At 44.5% G+C, this 22,159-nt stretch overlaps 1 protein-coding gene and 1 long non-coding RNA gene across 5 annotated transcripts; both read left to right on the top strand.

Annotated features, from left to right (window-relative positions):
- Positions 1 to 2,899: 2,899 nt before the first annotated feature.
- On the top strand, positions 2,900 to 6,189 carry LOC121573916. 3 transcript variants are annotated; one of them, XM_041886323.2, is made up of 4 exons: positions 2,900 to 4,089; positions 4,601 to 5,353; positions 5,484 to 5,783; positions 5,918 to 6,189. In XM_041886323.2, the coding sequence occupies exons 1-4, from the start codon at positions 4,036 to 4,038 to the stop codon at positions 6,062 to 6,064; spliced, it is 1,254 nt and encodes a 417-aa protein (XP_041742257.1). In that variant the 5' UTR covers positions 2,900 to 4,035; the 3' UTR covers positions 6,065 to 6,189. The 3 variants fall into 3 exon arrangements, with proteins under 3 accessions (XP_041742257.1, XP_045078525.1, XP_045078524.1); XM_045222590.1 differs by having other exon boundaries at positions 5,484 to 5,815; positions 5,918 to 6,009; XM_045222589.1 differs by having other exon boundaries at positions 5,484 to 6,010.
- Positions 6,190 to 9,596: 3,407 nt separating this feature from the next.
- On the top strand, positions 9,597 to 12,056 carry LOC121573918. 2 transcript variants are annotated; one of them, XR_006002112.2, is made up of 4 exons: positions 9,597 to 10,269; positions 11,056 to 11,177; positions 11,520 to 11,617; positions 11,949 to 12,056. It is a non-coding gene; the product is annotated as an uncharacterized LOC121573918 (long non-coding RNA). The 2 variants fall into 2 exon arrangements; XR_006002113.1 differs by lacking the exons at positions 11,520 to 11,617; positions 11,949 to 12,056 and adding an exon at positions 11,417 to 11,461.
- Positions 12,057 to 22,159: the final 10,103 nt, after the last annotated feature.

Raw genomic sequence — 22,159 nt, 5'->3', positions numbered from 1 at the left:
AATCCATCTCCCCAGATCAGTCAATAAATGCTTCTGGTATTGACTTATATGCTGCCCCTGTCTTCATGTTGTTGCTGGACATATCTTTTTTAAAATGTGTGTAGGTCACCTAAATCATCAGAAAAATTGCCCCTCCTGAGAATTTTTTCAGGAGCCGCCACTGGTCATCTGACCACTTTTTTATTAACCGAATCACTGGTGCTTCCTGCTTCAGTTTTTGCTTATAAGCAGGAATCAGGAGGATAGAGTTATGGTCAGATTTGCCAAATGGAGGGCGAGGGAGAGCTTTGTATGCGTCTCTGTGTGTGGAGTAAAGGTGGTCTAGAGTTTTTTTCCCTCTGGTTGCACATTTAACATGCTGGTAGAAATTAGGTAGAACGGATTTAAGTTTCCCTGCATTAAAGTCCCCGGCCACTAGGAGCGCTGCATCTGGATGAGCGTTTTCCTGTTGATTAATGGCCTTGTACAACTCATTCAGTGCAATCTTAATGCCAGCATTGGTTTGTGGTGGTAAATAGACAGCTATGAAAAATATAGATGAAAACTCTCTTGGTAAATAGTGTGGTCTACAGCTTATCATAAGATACTCTACCTCAGGCGAGCAAAACCTCGAGACTTCCTTAGTATTTGATTTTGTGCACCAGCTGTTGTTTACAAATATACACAGACCGCCACCCCTTGTCTTACCAGAGTCAGCCGTTCTGTCCTGCCGATGTAGCGTAAAGCCTGCTAGCTGAATGTTATCATTGTTGTCGTTCAGCCACGACTCCGTGAAACATAAGATATTACAGTTTTTAATGTCCCGTTGGTAGGATAACCGTAATCTTAAATCGTCCATTTTATTCTCAAAAGCTTGAACGTTGGCTAATAGGATTGATGGAAGAGGCAGTTTACTCGCTCGCCGTCGGATCCTTACAAGGCACCCGGATCTGCGTCCGCGATATCTCCGTCTCTTCCTCACGCGAATGACGGGGATTTGGGCCTTGTCGGGTGTCTGTATGATATCATTCGCGGCCGCCTCGTTGAAGAAAAAATCTTTGTCCAATGCGAGGTGAGTAATCGCTGTCCTGATATCCAGAAGCTCTTTTTGGTTATAAGAGACGATGGCAGAAACATTATGTACAAAATAAATTACAAATAACGCGGAAAAACACACATAATAGTACAATTGGTTAGAGGGTTGTACTGGAAAGAGCAGGCGTTCCTAATGTTTTGTACACCCAGTAAGCATTTTATGTAGGTTTTATCTTTCTATGCTGATGGTTGAAGGTCTAATACAGAATATTTACTTCAATTTTCTGAGGTTCTGTTGAACATTAACTGTATGAAATGAAGTGGATGATATAAGGGTGATGTTCAGCTGTCCTTTTGGTGTTTCTTTTAATAGAGAAACCCCTAAACTATTGTAGTGATATGGCAGGGTTCATGTTTTCATTGAAGAATTGTGTGCCTTTTAACTTTTTCTCTTGCATTACTGATATCGAATAACGTGTTCCATCATGACCTGTTACATGACTCTTACCACTTGATCCAGTTGTATATGCAAAATAGCTATTTGTATATAAACAGTATAACTTGAAAGCATGCATTTGTAAAGAAATAATAATCATTGATTTGCTATATTTAGTCTTGGTTGTCATTTATGGCTTCTCTTTACTGTGCACAACTGCCTCATTTTCTAAAGATTACATCATAATCTGCCCTTATAGCCCACACTCTTGATAACCTCACCCACTGCTCCCTGCTCCTCAATTTACAATAATGTTGATTGCCAAACAAACTACATGTAATGGATCTAATTTACTGGTGAGGGGATGCTATTTAATTGCTGTAAGTAGTTAAGTAAAGGAAAACTGAATAAATCAGTGAAAGTGTAATATAAAATGCCTGATATATCAAGAGTGCCAAGAGATTTGTCTACAGTATGTGTAGAAAACGCAAAGTACAAGGCAAAACGAGTGGTCTTACAATCAACTGACAATCAAAACCTTCTTGTATTGATTTGACCTTGAACATTCAGAGCCTGCTTGCGTTTTCAAACCAAAATCATCAGTGAAGAAACTGTGTACCTTTAAGTACTGCCTCAAACCCCATGTCCAAGCATATTACATCTCAACGTATAACATATGAGAGCTCTGTCATTCAATGCGTTTTCTATGTCAACAATCTGTCAGTGAAGACACAGGTGCCCTTGGGTGAACCATCACAGATCCTGGCAGTTGACTCTGGCATGTTTGCTGTGAAACTCTGGGGGGCACTGACAGACACAGACAGTGGACTGAGGTGGGAATGTTGAGAATGTAGATGTTGAGCCACTGGATCCCAGTGACTAGTGGTTTGAGAGGCATATGTGTGCCCATGACTGTGTCCATGGCCGGAGCTGTGTTAGTGACTATGTCCATGACTTGGCCCAAAGCTATGCTTGAGGACATATCCATGGTTGTGACCATAATAACCTGAGAGCTGAACAGGGCTCCCCTGTGTATAGTATGAGTTGGCCCAGCCTTCAAATGTCTTTGGTGTGGTCTCGGTAGCCTGTAGATTGGAGGAAACTGGAGCGTGGGCGTGGACTGGGTAGGAGCCTGGGGATGGAATGATTCTGCAACCAATGAGAATGTGGAGAGATTACAGAGCGCTTAGTATTCAATTACAGCTGAGGATCCTCTATTAAAACTGCACCTCATTATACTGTAGAACATCATGTTCTCTGGCTTGCACCCAGAAATCATGTTAATTTAATGACCTCTTGTCTTGTAGGATAAATAATGCGTTTAGTGCTTTCTCAGTACTCACGGTGGGTGGACCGTCTTCCTTCTCTCCTCTGTTGATGCAGGGACATACAGGACACCTATGGTCCTCATTTACATTTACATTTTAGTCATTTAGCACAGCAGCCTGAAAGGCATCTTCTTGTCCAGCACTGATGCCCTAGCATCAGACATGTCTAGAAGTGAGAGCCAGCCCTTTCCGTCTGTTTCACCAGAGCAAGATAAAGAGAATGTGTGACGCAGTGATGCAAGATTTTCCTAACCAAACATCCCATAATGTTCAGCATGAGGACTCAACAAAAATTTCAAGCATATACAACTACTTCAGTGCAAACCCCTCAGATCCACAAAAGGCCTGTAAGTCACATTCAAATTCAACCACATAACAGTACTTATATTATTTATTGATACATCATAAAAGTTATTTCCATGGCCAAAATGAGCAAAGCAGTGTTTAATTCATTCTTTACTGTTAACAGCCAATCATTGTGAGCTGTGGGCAGGACCAGACATTTTTACATTTTAGTCATTTAACAGGCGCTCTTATCCAGAGCGACTTACAGTTAGTGAGTGCATACATTTTTCATACTGGCCCCCGTGGGAATCGAACCCACAACCCTGGCATTACAAGCGCCATGCTCTACCAATTGAGCTACAGGAGGCTGGGGATGGATGGAATATCAATCCAGAACCTCTCAGCCAGGTCACACATCTCTGCCGTTCCAACAGATATATCAATCTTTTGATTCATATGGCCATTTTGGTTGGTTTAGTTGAATTGATAATCATTCAATCGAGATGCTAAAGATTCCTTTACTATGGAAGGTCTTTATCTCCACCCCTAATGTTATTGGAGTTGCATTTATTGCATTTCAATACACTTGCATTTTCAGTTACCCATGTATTACTCACTACTTGTAAACCATGTTGGTGCCACTTTATTCTATGGCTGCCATGAGTACATGCCTTTCGCTGTCTCCTCAGTCTGGAAGGGTGACTCGGCTGATAGAGAGAAATTATGATGAGGTGATCTCGTCCTCCAACTCCGATGACATTTCCATTGACTCCTTCACTGAGTGTGAATCTGAGGTAAGAGTTGTACCGTACCGTCCATGTCTTTGTTGAGTGACATCACTGTGAGGAGGATGGTCTCTGACTAGCTGACTCTGATACACAGTGTGATGATGAGGATCATGAAAGGAGGACACCACTGCTGAAAGTTAAGGATGAGGAGGATGGAAAGGTGGCAAAGCTTGAAGTGAGGGATATGGTAGAGGACGACGATCTGTCTCTCCACTCCTTCGATGAGTCAGACTTCCTGGTAAGTTCTGCATATAAAAAATATATATAATAATATATATATATATATGTGTCTCCTGAGTGGCGCAGTGGTCTAAGGCACTGCATCGCAGTGCTAACTGTCCCACTAGAGATCCTGGTTCGAATCCAGGCTCTGCCGCGACCGGGAGACTCATGGGCGGCGCACAATTGGCCCAGCGTCGTCCAGGGTAGGGGAGGGAATGGCCGGCAGGGATGTAGCTCAGTTGATAGAGCATGGTGTTTGCAACGCCAGGGTTGTGGGTTCGTTTCCCAGGGGGGGGGTGGCAGTATAAAAAATATATATATATGTATTCACTAACTGTAAGTCGCTCTGGATAAGAGCGTCTGCTAAATGACTAAAATGTAAATGTATGTAAATGTATATATATGGCGGATTGGAAATCATGCAGACAATTACATTGATAGAGCCCATAAATTCTGCACCATGTATTTGAGTAACTCTTTCACTGAATGTGGAGAATGGACTATGACCACCTAGCTCTCTGACACAGCGTGATGATGGCAATGATGCCTCTACTGACGACTTTCCAGAGCCTCCAAAGGAACCACAAGTTCCACTGAAGGACCATCAACTGGTAGGCGTCTCTTACATTTGTTTGTGTTTGTGTGTGTGTGTGTGTGTCACATCTCAATGGTTTGACCCTTTGTCTGTACAGATTATTGTGGCCAAGCACAACATCCCCCTCCCTGCCTCTGTGAGTGCCCTGAATAAGGCGTCACGCCAGATGGAGGTGGTCCCCACTGTCCGGCCCTGCAGGGAGCAACTGGACAAGAACACACCATGGACCAACACCAACAAGGAGAGCCTGAGGAGGATCGAAGAAAACCTGACCTCCATAGTGCTCAACCTAGAGGAAGGCCTGAAGAATGTCAATGACGGTCAGGATATCAACCAAGAGAGGCAGAAGAAGAATGAGGGATGCTGTAGAGGATGGATTGCGAAGTGGATGGGGTGGAGGAAGAAGGAGAGACTCAGGAATGAAGACGTGGATAGGGAGGTCAAAAAGAGGATGGGCGAGGAGGTGAGGGCACTGATCCAAGTGACGAAGAGAAACTGCAGCAAAGGTGATCTTAAGGCAGTAGACCTGAACAATTGGCTGAATGACTTGGAGAGGTTGAAAGTGGCATTCAAGAAATGCACTGGAGAGATGGCCGAAATGATAGACAGCATGGCAGAAATGCAGACCAGCATAGCCAAGAACAGGCTCCTCAAGCCTGAAAAAAATAACTATGTCCAGAGCTTTGTAAGTTACTCCTACTTATTGAGTGTAGTCATGTATCTGCAATATAATAGAGTAGTTATAAAGTATATCTACAGATTGTGTTTAACATAGCACTTTCCTGATATTTTACTTGTTGTTTCTGGTCCTACAGAGCCCAGGGAAGGTCTCTGGTCCTGTGTCTGGCAAGACTGGCCTCTCTCCTCTTGTGACCTCAGCACCACGGACCCTGGCTGAAGCCCTACGGGCCCTTCCCTCTGCTATGGCCCCTCCCTCCCCAGAGAATGTCCCAATGCCTCTGACTCCTCTCAGCCCTGTCATTATCGCTCTGCCAGCTACAGAGAACTTCCCATACCGCCGCAGCCCTCGCCTGGCCCCCATCACCAACCTGAGTGAGACTGGCAGGAAGCTGCTCCAAGAAATGGCGCAGGAAATGGCAGGAGTGGCCCCACAGGTGAGAGGAAATACAAGAAGGGAATCTTGTCCGTATGTCCTTCTACAGTATAGCATATCTCTAGATATAGTAGCTCAAGAGAAGAGAAAACCCATAAGCTTACATTACTTTTTCTCCTTGTCCAAAATATTCAGGAAGGGAAGATCAATAAGAAAAAGAAGGGCAAGGCCAAAAAACGAGTGAAGCAAGAGAAGGCCAATAAGATGCAACAGATGGAAAATGTTGGAGAAAGTAAGGAGGAGGACAAGAAAGAGGAAAAGAAGAGTCTGAGGAAGAGGTGAGGAAATAAATGAGGGAGAAGTGGAATATAAACAGGGAATACTAGACTAGAGAATTAGAGAAATAGAATGAGGTAGCAGAGAAAGAGCAGCTGTCTGATGTGTTAATGCAAACTTAAGCAATAAGGCACGAGGGGTGTTGTATATGGCCAACCTACCACGTCTAAGGGCTGTTCTTAAGCACGACGCAGAGCGTCGTGCCTGGATACAGCCCTTAGCCGTGGTAAATTGGCCATATTCCACATACCCCCGAGTTCCCTTATTGCTATGATAAACTGGTTACCAATGTAATTAGAGCAGTAAAAATAAATGTTTTGTCATACCCGTGGTATTCGGTCTGACATACCACGGCTGTCAGCCAATCAGCATTCAGGGCTTGAATCAACCAGTTTATAATACTATTTATTCTCCTGTTGTTTTTGATTGACAGGTTTCTTCAGCGGCTGCTGCCCAAACTGAGATGTTCAAAGAAAACTACCACACACACAACATATTTCTTGTACTCATCCAACACACACACAAACGTAATTTCAGAGACAGGAACTATGATTAGCAAAATACATAGATTGGTCTCATTCTTATATTTTGCAACATGCACCATTCTTACAAAACAAATGTAGGCCTCCTGTAGCTCAGTTGGTAGAGCATGGCGTTTGCAACGGCAGGGTTGTGGGTTCTATTTCCACGGGGGACAGTATGAAAAATGTATGCACTCACTAACTGGAAGTCACTCGGGATAAGAGCGTCTGCTAAATGATTCAAATGTAATAATGTAAATACGAGATTGGTCCCCATACATCCTACCCAGGTGGCGTATGATAATGAGTTGGATTTACATAGTGTGTAGAAGCGCTTTCCCATGCTTAGGCTTGGAAATATAGCCAGGAGAAGCAGGGTCAACACCCCTACTCATGCCATAAGTGCCATGAGATGTTTAGTAACAACAGAGAGATAAGACCTCTGTCTACGCGGTCTCATCCAAAGGACAGCACCGGCCGCAGGGCAGTGTCACTGGTATTGGGGTCTTAGGTCTCCTTTGGCCAAAGGGAAGAGAAGAGGGCCCCTTACTGGCCTCCTTGCAATATCTGGTCTCCCACACAGAGACGGAAACCTACACCTGTTTAGACCCTGGAGGATATGGCTTCAGATGAAAGACAGCTGAGAGATGCAGAATGCAAAAGCTTGAAACACTGTGATGTATGCAAGTTCATGAACATTGTGCACAGAAGTGGAGCATGCATCTGGTCTGAAGCATGTCAAACGTGTGCATATGGGACTGGAGGACTGCATCACATTTAAACTAAATTAGCATTTATCTGATGTAGCTACACCCATCTGTACTTGACCTGGGCTGTTTGAAACATGTATTTCCAATAAAGCTTTGAAATTGCATTTTTTAGCGTCAGATTTTTTTGTGAATTAATTACATCAATGGTTCTTAAACTTTTTACAGCATGGGAACAATTATTGTTCTGACATTACATGACATGTTATCAGTGGGTGTTTTTTAATTATGCTGTCCTGGACTGGATCCCACGATAGGTGGCGGTAGTGCACCAATAAATAGTTGTCCATTAATGTCCTTGTTGTTGTGTATTGATATTCTAGTTTTGTCCCTTTAGGGCACCTGTAACCCCCCCTTGCTTACCTATGTTGAAATGCTTGGAATGTTCTTCCTGTGAAACGCATTAAAACAATGCCCATGTTAATTTCTACTCCCGTCTCATGTCCTGTCCTTATATTCGTTGTATAAGTAATACAGTGTGCTATACAACAAAACTTCCCCTTTACCTTTCATGACTCATAAGGAAAAAGTAAATACTCACTGTTTTGCCTATTGTTTTCTTAATGTAAATAAATGAACTTTTCAGAATAACCTTTTCTAAACTAGGGATAGAGGGTAGACTGCCTCAGTCCCCAGACTTAACCCTGGGGTTTATTCTGCCCCAATGTCGGAGGTTAGTCTGAACTAAATAGTCAACCTGTCAGGGGGTCGTCTTTCTCTTGCAGGGAAATGCGACGTACAGGTGAGTCTACAGTCACATTATCTCTGAGTCTGAGTGGTGATGGTGTATGCCCAGACTGGGGTGCAACAGTACCCTGAGTAGGAGCTCTGGCTCGTTCAGGTGAGTCTGGAGCACTTTCCACATTTGTAGGTTGCTGCAGTGGATGTTCAGGTGATAGCTCGTAGTCATGGTAGGTCTCCAGTAGCTGATCTGGGTTTGTCACTTGACAGGAGTCATCTCTGAGGTTGGTTCCTAGCAACAGTTGATCCACGTGTCTCCTCCAGATGATGTTTTCCGGTGTGTGAACTGTGTAGGACACAGGCCCTGTTTGTGCAACCACTGTGGCTGGTATCCACTTTGGACCTTTGCAGTAGTTCCGAGCAAGAACTCTCTTTCCAGCTATGAAGCTTCTGTCTTTTGCTTTGCTCCGTCTCTCCACCTGTGCTCTCTGTTGCGTCTGTACAACCTGTCTCGTCTTTGGAGGTCTCAGGAGGTCGAGTCGCGTGCGAAGCTGTCTTTTCATCATGGCTGACACGGGTGACACTTTGGTTGTAGCGTGGGGAGTGTTTCTGTAGGTTAAAAGGAAGATGTTTAGACGCCTATTGAGGGAGCCGTTCCCTTGTGATGATTTTAAAGCTTGCTTCATCGTTTGAACAAACCTTTCAGCGAGGCTGTTCGTTGCAGGGTGTTTTCAGCGTAATCTTTGTGGGTTGTAGTGTGAGGTGATGTAGTTTCTCCTTGTATACAGCCTCAGACAGCAAAGACATGGCTGCTCCAGTGTCCACTTGCATCCGTACTGCGTTTCCATCCAGTAGCGGTGTCACCCAGTACCCGTAACCATTGTCTGAAATTGACATAACATGCAAAGATTCTTCCCCTTCAGACAGGGTATCACTTTGTTCATCCTCTGTGTGCTCCATTTTATTCACTTTCTTTTTGTACTTCCTGAAGTCGCTTTTCCTTTGTTCAGTACTTTTGTTTGATTGTGTCTTTTTGTTTTTCCATGCACGTTCGATGTGACCCTTTTTACCACAACTTCTGCAGTCTAAGTCTTTGCACCAACACTCCTCTGCTTGGTGACCTGGTTTCCCACAGCGATAGCATGGCTTCTCACCTCCTGCCTTGTTTTTTAACTCCATAGACACCTTATGCACTTTGGTCGATGCACTTAGCTGTTGTGCGTCTTTATTTGCCATTTCCATTGACGTACTCACTTCTATTGCTCTCTGCAATGTTAAGTTACTCTCAGTCAAAAGGCGTTTCTGAATTGCCTCGCTGCGCATGCAACACACTAACCTATCACGTATAGTGTCACTCATTGATCGCCCAAATTCAGTGTTCAGATAACTGTTTCAATACAGCCACAAACTGTGAGGTTGATTCCCCCTCTTGATTTCTCTGATGAAACCGGAATCTCTCTGTTTGTGGTCCTCTGTAGCTCAGCTGGTAGAACACGGCGCTTGTAACGCCAAGGTAGTGGCTTCGCTCCCCGGGACCACCCATACACAAAAATGTATGCACGCACGACTGTAAGTCGCTTTGGGTAAAAGCGTCTGCTAAATGGCATATTATTATATTATATTATCAGTGGTTTGGGAGAATAATGTCCTTTTAAGGTAGACACAATTTCATCATATGATTTATCACCAGGTCTTTCAGGGTTGCGCAGTAGATTGAATGTTTTTCCTCCCATAACAGTCAAAAATGTTGGCACAACGACTTCTGCTTTAATTCCATTTGCCAACACAAAGTACTCAAAACGTTCTGTGTAAGAACTCCATTGTTCCACAGATTCATCAAATGTTCCTATATTTCCAATCAATGCAGACATTTTCGGTTTATTTTTATTTATTTTAACTCACGATGACTTCACTTTCTCCCGCAGCGAAACTCTTCCTATCCCTCGAGGCTCTCGTTGCCGTGACATCAAAGGCTAACTAGCATCACTCCACTGGCTAGCTCCACGTTATGTTTGCGTATTTCTACAGCGAAAAAAAAAAAACGAATTTAACTCAGACTTTCTGCGGAAGACGATGAGCACAAACGTGAGAACGTTTCTTCCTCGTCGCCAGTTTTGTTGTATAGCACACTGTATTACTTATACAACTAATATAAGGACAGGACATGAGACGGGAGTAGAAATTAACGTGGGCACTGTTTAAATGCGTTTCACAGGAAAACATTCCAAGCATTTCAACGAAGGTAAGCAAGGGGGGTTACAGGTGCCCTAAAGGGACAAAACTAGAATATCAATACACAACACTTGTGTCATGTGATATTGTACCCCCGAGCGCAAATGTCCTTTGTATAGTCTTTATATATACTTGTGTTCCCCATGTACTTTTTGTATTGATTTGTTGTTAATAATCATGAAATAAAATAATAATAACAACAAAAACAAAATTAAACAATATAAACAATTTAATGAAAAATAAATGTAAAATATATATATTTATAGAAGAAGAAAAAAGGGGGGGAAGGACTGTTGTTGCTATGCAACGAGCAGACGATTATGAAAAGTACTAACTACAAAATTGGCTAGCTAGCAAATTGGCTAGATAGGCCCTTTTCACGTGACGTCAGACAACTTCCGTTCTGCCGCGATGCAGGTTATGTTTACATTGCCTGCTAACCATCTTGCTGTTTTATACAGAGCGCGCGTGTGTGTACGTTTCTACTAACCTAGCTAGCTAGCCATCAAAAAAGTTCCTAACGTTACATGGCAGACGGCTGGAGCACCGAGACCCAGGATACTGTCAAAAACCTTACAATTAAGTCAGTTGTAGTTGGCCTTTGTGTGGCTTTTATTCCTTGCATTGCCATACAAGCAAGATACTGTCGTTAGCTAAAGTTAGCTCTAAAAGCAGATGACAATGAACACCCATTATATTGTTTGACCTGATCCCTGAATGAGTTTGCCAGGGAAACATGGCAAATAGTTAGCTAGAATGTTGTTTACTTTGTTTATATTCACAATGGTGTTTACAGTATCCGTATTCAGAGAGTCACCTCTACAGCAGCCCTCTCTCAACACCTTCAGCAGCAGGTTTTGGCTCAACCGGAGAGGGAAGGCATTGAGCTGGACACCCTCAACTCACCGGCTCAATCAGGTATTAACACTGTTTTGAAACAGCAAGATGAAGTTAGATGCATCTTAGTTGAGTAGATGTTATTTTCGAATTGGCTAGATATGGGCCAGAACATCGTCAGACAGGATGAGATAGAGGGTGAGTTTATATTGTATTAATATTTATTTCAACATAAATATTTAGTTTATATTGTATTCCTGATAATAGTTATCATGAAATGGTATTTGTAACATGCATTATTATTAATTATTTTATCATAGAATCCCTCCCCCAATGGCCAGTTCTGTACTTCTGGCAGCACTACAGAAGGGCCATATTTTCTCTGTTGTTTGTTTGACATCACTGTGCTTGTCTTGTGTGCAGGGTATTTGTTGATGCCAGCACCCTGAAGAAGAGGAGGCAGAGTGTTCTGGACCAGCTGGGAGGCTTCAGTCAGCAAGGGGCTGTCTATAATGTCCTGGGTAAGGAATGTCATGTCCGAATACAAATAATTGAGAAAGAATTACAAAATGTCAAGATGCTCGTACACAATATGCTGAGCGAAAAAAATATTACAGTAGTCTGGTAAACAATGGATTTGTTCTCTAATTGGAAAAGTGTTTGTGAGGCTTTGTATACCTTATTTTCCCATGTTTTGTATGAAACATTACTCTGCTATCATTTGGTCTATTACATTTTTTACCTTTGGGAGAACAGGTCTACCTAGTAAAGTCCAGGTTGTATCAAGCCTGTTCTGGGGTAAGATGAGACTCCTCACTCTTTTCCTCTAATCTCTCCTCTTTTCCCCCTAAGGTGTGTGCAGCTCACTCACTGCTGAGCGCGTCTGAATCGCATGTATAGTAAAGTGTCCGAGAGGAGTGAGGTTGCCAGGAAACCATCAGTGCTGGTGCTCCCCAGTCTGCTGCACCTGCCTCAGTAACCAGCCCTGCTGGCACCGCCACAGAGTGGCCTGGCGCTGGCCATGGTGAACACGGTCTGTCTCCCTCTCCTAATTAAACTTTATACATTACAAACATCTATAGTTGGTTGTCCTGATGGATACTTGCTAGCAATTTAATGCAGGCAGTGACATGCAGTCAGGGTAGGCAATGCTTACCCTGTGGTAATCGATAAAAAAAATAAAAAATCACACGTACATAAGTATTCAGACCCTTTCCTCAGTACTTTGTTGAAGCATCTTTGGCAGCGATTACAGCCTCAAGTCTTCTTGGGTATGATGCTACAAGCCTGGCACACCTGTATTTGGGGAGTTTCTCCCATTTTTCTCTGCAGATCCTCTCAAGTTCTGTAAGGTTGGATGGGGAGCCTTGCTGCACAGCTATTTTCAGGTCTTTTCAGAGATGTTCGATCAGGTTCAAGTCTGGGCTCTGGCTGGGCCACTCAAGGACATTCGGAGGCTTGGCCCGAAGCCACTCCTGCGTTGTCTTGGCTGTGTGCTTTGTGTCGTTGACCTGTTGGAAGGTGAACCTTCGCCGAAGTCTGAGGTCCTGAGTGCTCTGGAGATGGTTTTCATCAAGGATCTCGCTATACTTTGCGCCGTTCATTTGTCCCTCGATCCTGATTATTTTCCCAGTCCTTGCCGCTGAGAAACATCCCCACAGCATTATGCTGCCACCACCATGCTTCACCGTAGGGATGGTGCCAGGTTTCCTCCAGATGTGACGCTTGGCATTCAGGCCAAAGAGTTCAATCTTGATTTCATCAGACCAGAAAATCTTGTTTCTCATGGTCTGAGAGTCCTTTAGCTGCCTTTTGGCAAACTCCAAGCGGGCTGTCATGTGCCTTTTACTGAGGAGTGGCTTCTGTCGGGCCACTCTACCATAAAGGCCTGATTGGTGGAGTGCTGCAGAGATGGTTGTCCTTCTGGTAGGTTCTCCCATCTCCACAGAGGAAATCTGGAGATCTGTCAGTGACCATCGGGTTCTTGGTCACCTCCTTGACCAAGGCCCTTCTCCCCCGATTGCTCAGTTTGGCCGGGTGGCCAGCTCTAGGAAGATTCTTGGTGGTTTCAAACTTCTTCAATTTAAGAATGATGGAGGCCACTTTCTCCTTGGGGACCTTCAATGCTGCAGACATTTTTTGGTACCCTTCCCCAGATCTGTTCCTTGAAACAATCCTGTCTCGGAGCTCTACGGACAATTCCTTCGTCCTCATGGCTTTTTTTCAGACATGCACAGTCAACTGTGTGACCTTATATAGACAGGTGTGTGCCTTTCCAAATTTACATTTACGTCATTTAGCAGACGCTCTTATCCAGAGCGACTTACAAATTGGTGCAATCACCTTATATCCAGTGGGATAACCACTTTACAATGTTTTTTTTTTTTTTTTTTTTTGGGTGGAGGGGGGTTGGGTTGGGGTAAGGGAGGGGTAGAAGGATTACTTTATCCTATCCCAGGTATTCCTTAAAGAGGTGGGGTTTCAAATGTCTCCGGAAGGTGGTGAGTGACTCCGCTGTCCTGGCGTCGTGAGGGAGCTTGTTCCACCATTGGGGTGCCAGAGCAGCGAACAGTTTTGACTGGGCTGAGCGGGAACTATGCTTCTGCAGAGGAAGGGGAGCCAGCAGGCCAGAGGTGGATGAACGCAATGCCCTCGTTTGGGTGTAGGGACTGATCAGAGCCTGAAGGTACGGAGGTGCCGTTCCCCTCACAGCTCCATAGGCAAGCACCATGGTCTTGTAACAGATGCGAGCTTCAACTGGAAGCCAGTGGAGTGTGCGGAGGAGGGGGGTGACGTGAGAGAACTTGGGAAGGTTGAACACCAGACTGGCTGCGGCATTCTGGATGTGTTGTAGGGGTTTAATGGCACAGGCAGGGAGCCCAGCCAACAGCGAATTGCAGTAATCCAGACGGGAAATGACAAGTGCCTGGATTAGGACCTGTGCCGCTTCCTGTGTAAGGCAGGGTCGTACTCTCCGAATGTTGTAGAGCATGAACCTACAGGATCGGGTCACCGCCTTGATGTTAGCGGGGAACGAAGGGGTGTTGTCCAGGGTCACGCCAAGGCTCTTCGCACTCTGGGAGGAGGACACAACGGAGTTGTCAACCGTGATGGCGAGATCATGGAACAGGCAGTCCTTCCCCGGGAGGAAGAGCAGCTCCGTCTTGCCAAGGTTCAGCTTGAGGTGGTGATCCGTCATCCATACTGATATGTCTGCCAGACATGCAGAGATGCGATTCGCCACCTGGTTATCAGAAGGGGGAAAGGAGAAGATTAGTTGTGTGTCGTCAGCGTAGCAATGATAGGAGAGGCCATGTGAGGATATGACAGAGCCAAGTGACTTGGTGTATAGCGAGAATAGGAGAGGGCCTAGAACTGAGCCCTGGGGGACACCAGTGGTGAGAGCACGTGGTGCGGAGACAGCTTCTCGCCACGCCACTTGGTAGGAGCGACCAGTCAGGTAGGACGCAATCCAAGAGAGAGCCGCGCCGGAGATGCCCAGCTCGGAGAGGGTGGAGAGGAGGATCTGATGGTTCACAGTATCAAAGGCAGCAGACAGGTCTAGAAGGACAAGAGCAGAGGAGAGAGAGTTAGCTTTAGCAGTGCGGAGAGCCTCCGTGACACAGAGAAGAGCAGTCTCAGTTGAATGACCAGTCTTGAAACCTGACTGGTTTGGATCAAGAAGGTCATTCTGAGAGAGATAGCAAGAGAGTTGGCTAAAGACGGCACGCTCAATAGTTTTGGAGAGAAAAGAAAGAAGGGATACTGGTCTGTAGTTGTTGACATCAGAGGGATCGAGTGTTGGTTTTTTTGAGAAGGGGTGCAACTCTCGCTCTCTTGAAGACGGAAGGGACATAGCCAGCGGTCAAGGATGAGTTGATCAGCGAGGTGAGGTAGGGGAGAAGGTCACCGGAGATGGTCTGGAGAAGAGAGGAGGGGATAGGGTCAAGCGGGCAGGTTGTTGGGCGGCCTGCAGTCACAAGTCACAAGATTTTATCTGGAGAGAGAGGGGAGAAAGAAGTCAAAGCATAGGGTAGGGCAGTGTGAGCAGGACCAGCAGTGTCATTTGACTTAACAAACGAGGATCGGATGTCGTCAACCTTCTTTTCAAAGTGGTTGACGAAGTCATCCACAGAGAAGGAGGGGGGGGGGAGGATTCAGCAGGGAGGAGAATGTGGCAAAGAGCTTCCTAGGGTTAGAGGCAGATGCTTGGAATTTAGTGTGGTAGAAAGTGGCCTTAGCAGCAGAAACAGATGAAGAAAATGTAGAGAGGAGGGAGTGAAAAGATGCCAGGTCCGCAGGGAGTCTAGTTTTCTTCCATTTCCGCTCAGCTGCCCGGAGCTCTGTTCTGTGAGCTCGCAATGAGTCATCAAGCCACGGAGCTGGAGGGGAGGACCGAGCCGGCCGGGAGGATAGGGGACATAGAGAGTCAAAGGATGCAGAAAGGGAGGAGAGGAGGGTTGAGGAGGCAGAATCAGGAGATTGGAGGGAGAAGGATTGAGCAGAGGGAAGAGATGATAGGATGGAAGAGGAGAGAGTAGCGGGAGAGAGAGAGCGAAGGTTGCGACGGCGCATTACCATCTGTGTAGGGGCAGAGTGAGTAGTGTTGGAGGAGAGCGAGAGAGAAAAGGATACAAAGTAGTGGTCGGAGACATGGAGGGGAGTTGCAGTGAGATTAGTAGAAGAACAGCATCTAGTAAAGATGAGGTCAAGCGTATTGCCTGCCTTGTGAGTAGGGGGGACGGTGAGAGGGTGAGGTCAAAAGAGGAGAGGAGTGGAAAGAAGGAGGCAGAGAGAAATGAGTCAAATGTAGACGTAGGGAGGTTGAAATCCCCCAGAACTGTGAGGGGTGAGCCATCCTCAGGAAAGGAACTTATCAAGGCGTCAAGCTCATTGATGAACTCTCCAAGGGAACCTGGAGGGCGATAGATGACAAGGATATTAAGCTTAAATGGGCTAGTGACTGTGACAGCATGGAATTCAAATGAGGAGATAGACAGATGGGTTAGGGGAAAAATTGAGAATGTCCACTTGGGAGAGATGAGGATTCCTGTGCCACCACCCCGCTGACCAGATGCTCTCGGGGTATGCGAGAACACATGGTCAGACGAGGAGAGAGCAGTAGGAGTAGCAGTGTTTTCAGTGGTAATCCATGTTTCCGTCAGCGCCAAGAAGTCAAGGGACTGGAGGGTAGCATAGGCTGGGATGAAGTCTGCCTTGTTGGCAGCAGAACGGCAGTTCCAGAGGCTGCCTGAGACCTGGAACTCCAGGTGGGTGGTGCGTGCAGGGACCACCAGGTTAGAGAGGCAGCAGCCACGCGGTGTGAGGCTTTTGTGAAGCCTGTGCGGAGAGGAGAGAACAGGGATAGGCAGAGGCATAGTTGACAGGCTGCAGCAAATGGCTACAATAATGCAGAGGAGATCGGAATGAAATGAACTAAACATCTGGGAAAGGAGAGAGCGGGGCCTCCCTCAGCACAACTCCCAAATATAACTCTCCCAACTTCCACCTCAGAAACTATAATTGTTGTAAACTACAGCGGTTCAATGTTTCTAGGAATAGACTAACTCAGTTTATTCAGCTAGCTAACTAGGTGCAGTATTATTCCGTGAAAATCGTCCGGGCATCAAGTCATATGACGCCACAGCCAGCTAGCATGCCGGACTCCAGCAACACGGTTTAGCGCCAATACTCTGCCACAACAAACCACCAGTGTATCAACACGCAAGCAGATCGTTCGTGTCCGTGTCTAACGTTGTGGGTTAGTCCCGACAGCTTGAGCGAGTCCGTCGTCAACTTATTCAGCCAGTTAGTTAGCTAGAATAGTTAGCAAACTAGCTAGCCATTGCTTTCAGACAAAGAAGAACCCCTCCTTTCACGGCACGAACACACAGAGAGAGCCAAACTAACGTTAACTAGTCACCCATGTCCCAAATTCCTTGAACGACTCGGGCTATCAATATGTAAAAAACAAAACACAAATGTAGGTTATGACTTACCCCTAGCAGCTACTGTTAGCTAGCCAAGTGCAAAGCTAGCCACTGAATTGACTCAGCCAGTTCGCGTCTGTTAGCACGGTCGTTCCAGCTATTGTTTACTAGTAGCTATCCAGGTAGCAACAAGCTAGCTAATATTTCAAGCACATTAGCCACTTGCTACCTAACGTTAACGGTTCAGACAATGAGGTTAGGAAACAGCTGAATGGTAGGCAATTATTGTATGTAATTATTGTAGGCAGCCAGCTGGCGTAATTACAGGCACTCTCAGGCGTGAAATAACTATACCGTTGCTAATAGCTACTCGCCAGCTAGTCCCGGTGGTGGGTTAGCTAGCTAGCTTCGTGCTACGCTGGGCTACGCTGGGCACAGCCGAATACAATACTAACCTACAATAATTACATACAACAACCCACAATAACTACCGACAACACCTAACTACAATCTAAATACATAGTTTAAGCCTTACTCGACAAAGCCCAAGCTATGTGTAAAGCCAAGCTTACCCGACGCCAAGCTTACCCGACGACCTCCCAGACGTGCATCCAAGCTGTTTAAAGGCACAGTCAACTTAGTGTATGTAAACTTCTGACCCACTGGAATTGTGATACAGTGAATTATAAGTTAAATAAACTGTCTATAAACAATTGTTGGAAAAATTACTTGTGTCATGCACAAAGTAGATGTCCTAACCGACTTGCCAAAACTATAGTTTGTTAACAAGAAATTTGTGGAGTGGTTGAAAAACGACTTTTAATGACTCCAACCTCCCCGAAATCATGTCCAATCAATTGAATTTACCACAGGTGGACTCCAATCAAGTTGTAGAAAAATCTGAAGGATGATCAATGGAAACAGGATGCACCTGAGCTCAATTTCGAGTCTCATAGCAAAGGGTCTGAATTCTAATGTAAATAAGCTACATCGATTTATGGCTGAGCTTAACAGTGTGTCATTTTGTCGGATGATATGAAATATGCCGCCATCAGAGGCTATCGCTTGTGTAGCTTGGCTACATTATTATTTACATTTGGTTAAAATTGTTTGTCAATTTCAGTTAATAGCCTATGTCACTCTGGTTGTTGGAGCTACTGTAACCTATTCTACGGTGAACTTGGGCTTCATCAAGGTTTATTTGTGAGTAAATCTGTCTTTGATAATAGCCACCGACCTCAACGCATGTCACTGAGCGTAAGGTCAAGTCAGAGTGAAATCTATTTCGGTTTTCTTTTTTTATGTGTATAGTTGTATTATTGTTAATAGATTAGATGTGCCTCTCACTGTAATAAGGGGTTTCGAAATGTTTATTTATTTATTATTGTTCGCTTTATTCATTCCCTAGCCTGAGGTGGTGTAACCTCTGGTGGCTGGATAGATTTTGTAAAGTGTTGGTCCCATGTAGGCGAAAACAGAGGTGATTATGATATGAAATATTGCGTCAGGACGTTTTATCATGCTGTGAAGATCCCCACAAGGCGTTTTTTCTTGTATATTAACTAATTTGACGTCTAAGGCATTAAAAGCATTCTATATTTGCCATCTGTGAATGTATTTACAAATTCAACATGGCCGCCTATTCAGATGCCCTAGGAAGGTTGTGTAAATACAGAGAGCAGAGCAAGATTAGAGTAAAATACAGTTGAAGTCAGAAGTTTACATACACTTAGATTGGAGTCATTAAAAGTCGTTTTTCAACTACTCCACACATTTCTTGTTAACAAACTATAGTTTTGGCAAGTCGGTTAGGACATCTACTTTGTGCATGACACAAGTAATTTTTCCAACAATTGTTTATAGACAGATTATTTCACTTATAATTCACTGTATCACAATTCCAGTGGGTCAGAAGTTTACATACACTAAGTTGACTGTGCCTTTAAACAGCTTGGAAAATTCCAGAAAATGATGTCATGGCTTTAGAAGCTTCTGATAGGCTAATTGACATCATTTGAGTCAACTGGAGGTGTACCTGTGGATGTATTTCAAGGCCTACCTTCAAACTCAGTGCCTCTTTGCTTGACATCATGTGAAAATCAAAAGAAATCTGCCAAGACCTCAGGAAAAAAAACTGTAGACCTCCACAAGTCTGGTTCATCCTAGGGAGCAGTTTCCAAACGCCTGAAGGTACCACGTTCATCTGGACAAACAATAGTACGCAAATATAAACACCATGGGACCACGCAGCCATCATACCGCCCAGGAAGGAGACGCATTCTGTCTCCTAGATATGAACGTACTTTGGTGTGAAAAGTGCAAATCAATCCCAGAACAACAGCAAAGGACCCTGTGAAGATGCTGGAGGAAACGGGTACAAAAGTATCTATATACACAGTAAAACTAGTCCTATATTGACATAACCTGAAAGGTCGCTCAGCAAGGAAGAAGCCACTGCTCCAAAACCACCATAAAAAAGCCAGACTACGGTTTGCAACTGCACATGGGGACAAAGATCATACTTTTTGGAGAAATGTCCTCTGGTCTGATTAAACAAAAATGGAACTGTTTGGCCATTATGACCATCGTTATGTTTGGAGTACAAAGGGGAAAGCTTGCAAGCCGAAGAACACCATCCCAACCGTGAAGCACGGGGGTGGCAGCATCATGCTGTTTGGGTGCTTTGCTGCAGGAGGGACTGGTGCACTTCACAAAATAGATGGCATCATGAGGAAGGAAAATGATGTGTATATATTGAAGCAACATCTCAAGACATCAGTCAGGAAGTTAAAGCTTGGTCGCAAATGGGTCTTCCAAATGGACAATGACCCCAAGCATACTTCCAAAGTTGTGGCAAAATGGCTTAAGGACAACAAAGTCAAGGTATTGGAGTGGCCATCACAAAGCCCTGACCTCAATCCTATAGAAAATGTGTGGGCAGAACTGAAAAAGCATGTGCGAGCAAGGAGGCCTACAAACCTGACTCAGTTACACCAGCTCTGTCAGGGGGAATGGGCCAAAATTCACCCAACTTATTGTGGGAAGCTTGTGGAAGGCTACCCAAAACGTTTGACCCAAGTTAAGCAATTTAAGTCAATGCTACCAAATACTAATTGGGGAGAACAAGTATTTGATACACTGCCGATTTTGCAGGTTTTCCTACTTACAAAGCATGTAGAGGTCTGTAATTTTTATCATATGTACACTTCAACTGTGAGAGACGGAATCTAAAACAAAAATCCAGAAAATCACATTGTATGATTTTTAAGTAATTAATTTGCATTTTATTGCATGACATAAGTATTTGATCACCTACCAACCAGTAATAATTCCGGCTCTCACAGACCTGTTAGTTTTTCTTTAAGAAGCCCTCCTGTTCTCCACTCATTACCTGTATTAACTGCACCTGTTTGAACAAATTACCTGTATAAAAGACACCTGTCCACACACTCAATCAAACAGACTCCAACCTCTACACAATGGCCAAGACCAGAGAGCTGTGTAAGGACATCAGGGATAAAATTGTAGACCTGCACAAGGCTGGGATGGGCTACAGGACAATAGGCAAGCAGCTTGGTGAGAAGGCAACAACTGTTGGCACAATTATTAGAAAATGGAAGAAGTTCAAGATGATGGTCAATCACCCTCGGTCTGGGGCTCCATGCAAGATCTCACCTCGTGGGGCGTCAATGATCATGAGGAAGGTGAGGGATCAGCCCAGAACTACACGGCAGGACAGTCTCAAAGAAAACCATTAGTAACACACTACGCCATCATGGATTAAAATCCTGCAGCGCACGCAAGGTCCCCCTGCTCAAGCCAGCGCATGTCCAGGCCCGTCTGAAGTTTGCCAATGACCATCTGGATGATCCAGAGGAGGAATGGGAGAAGGTCATGTGGTCTGATGAGACAAAAATATAGCTTTTTGGTCTAAACTCCACTCACCGTGTTTGGAGGAAGAAGAAGGATGAGTACAACCCCAAGAACACCATCCCAACCGTGAAGCATGGAGGTGGAAACATCATTCTTTGGGGATGCTTTTCTGCAAAGGGGACAGGACGACTGCACCGTATTGAGGGGAGGATGGATGGGGCCATGTATCGCGAGATCTTGGCCAACAACCTCCTTCCCTCAGTAAGGGCATTGAAGATGGGTCGTGGCTGGGTCTTCCAGCATGACAACGACCCGAAACACACAGCCAGGGCAACTAAGGAGTGGCTCCGTAAGAACCATCAAGGTCCTGGAGTGGCCTAGCCAGTCTCCAGACCTGAACCCAATAAAAAATCTTTGGAGGGAGCTGAAAGTCCGTATTGCCCAGCGACAGCCCCGAAACCTGAAGGATCTGGAGAAGGTCTGTATGGAGGAGTGGGCCAAAATCCCTGCTGCAGTGTGTGCAAACCTGGTCAAGACCTACAGGAAACGTATGATCTCTGTAATTGCAAACAAAGGTTTCTGCACCAAATATTAAGTTATGCTTTTCTGATGTATCACATACTTATGTCATGCAATAAAATGCAAATGAATTACTTAAAAATCATACAATGTGATTTTCTGGATTTTTGTTTTAGATTCCGTCTCTCACAGTTGAAGTGTACCTATGATATAAAAATTACAGACCTCTACATGTTTTGTAAGTAGGAAAACCTGCAAAATCGGCAGTGTATCAAATACTTGTTCTCCCCACTGTATGTAAACTTCTGAACCACTGGGAATGTGATGAAAGAAATAAAAGCTGAAATAAATCATTATTTCTACTATTATTCTGACATTTCACATTCTTAAAATAAAGTGGTGATCCTAACTGACCTAAGAAAGGGAATTTTTACTAGGACTAAATGTCAGGAATTGTGAAAAACTGAGTTTAAATGTATTTGGCTAAGGTGTATGTAAACTTCCGACTTCCACTGTATGCATACTTATAGCACATTCATATTGTACCATGTACTGTTAAATTTGTACATTTAAATTGCAGTAACTATTTAGTCATTGAGCCTTGTTCTTCATCGGTTCATTAAAGAATAGGTCTTAGATTCAATGGTGGTAAACTGTAAAAATGTCCAGGTGTTTTTTTCTCATGCTCTCTGACTGTAAGGCTTAGTGCCAACTAGTCACATTTAGATGGACACTACCACG

Source organism: Coregonus clupeaformis, chromosome 9, assembly GCF_020615455.1.
Source record: "Coregonus clupeaformis isolate EN_2021a chromosome 9, ASM2061545v1, whole genome shotgun sequence".
Classification (NCBI taxonomy): domain Eukaryota; kingdom Metazoa; phylum Chordata; class Actinopteri; order Salmoniformes; family Salmonidae; genus Coregonus; species Coregonus clupeaformis.
This window is presented reverse-complemented; position numbering and strand designations above follow the sequence as displayed.

What these genes read in the sequence shown, in the direction of transcription:
- LOC121573916 (XM_045222589.1), top strand. Translation starts at nt 4,036, where the DNA reads ATGGTAGAGGACGACGATCTGTCTCTCCACTCCTTCGATGAGTCAGAC. An exon ending in TCGATGAGTCAGACTTCCTG is followed by an intron (nt 4,090 to 4,600) that starts GTAAGTTCTGCA and finishes TCTCTGACACAG; the next exon opens with CGTGATGATGGCAATGATGC. An exon ending in ATAACTATGTCCAGAGCTTT is followed by an intron (nt 5,354 to 5,483) that starts GTAAGTTACTCC and finishes CTGGTCCTACAG; the next exon opens with AGCCCAGGGAAGGTCTCTGG.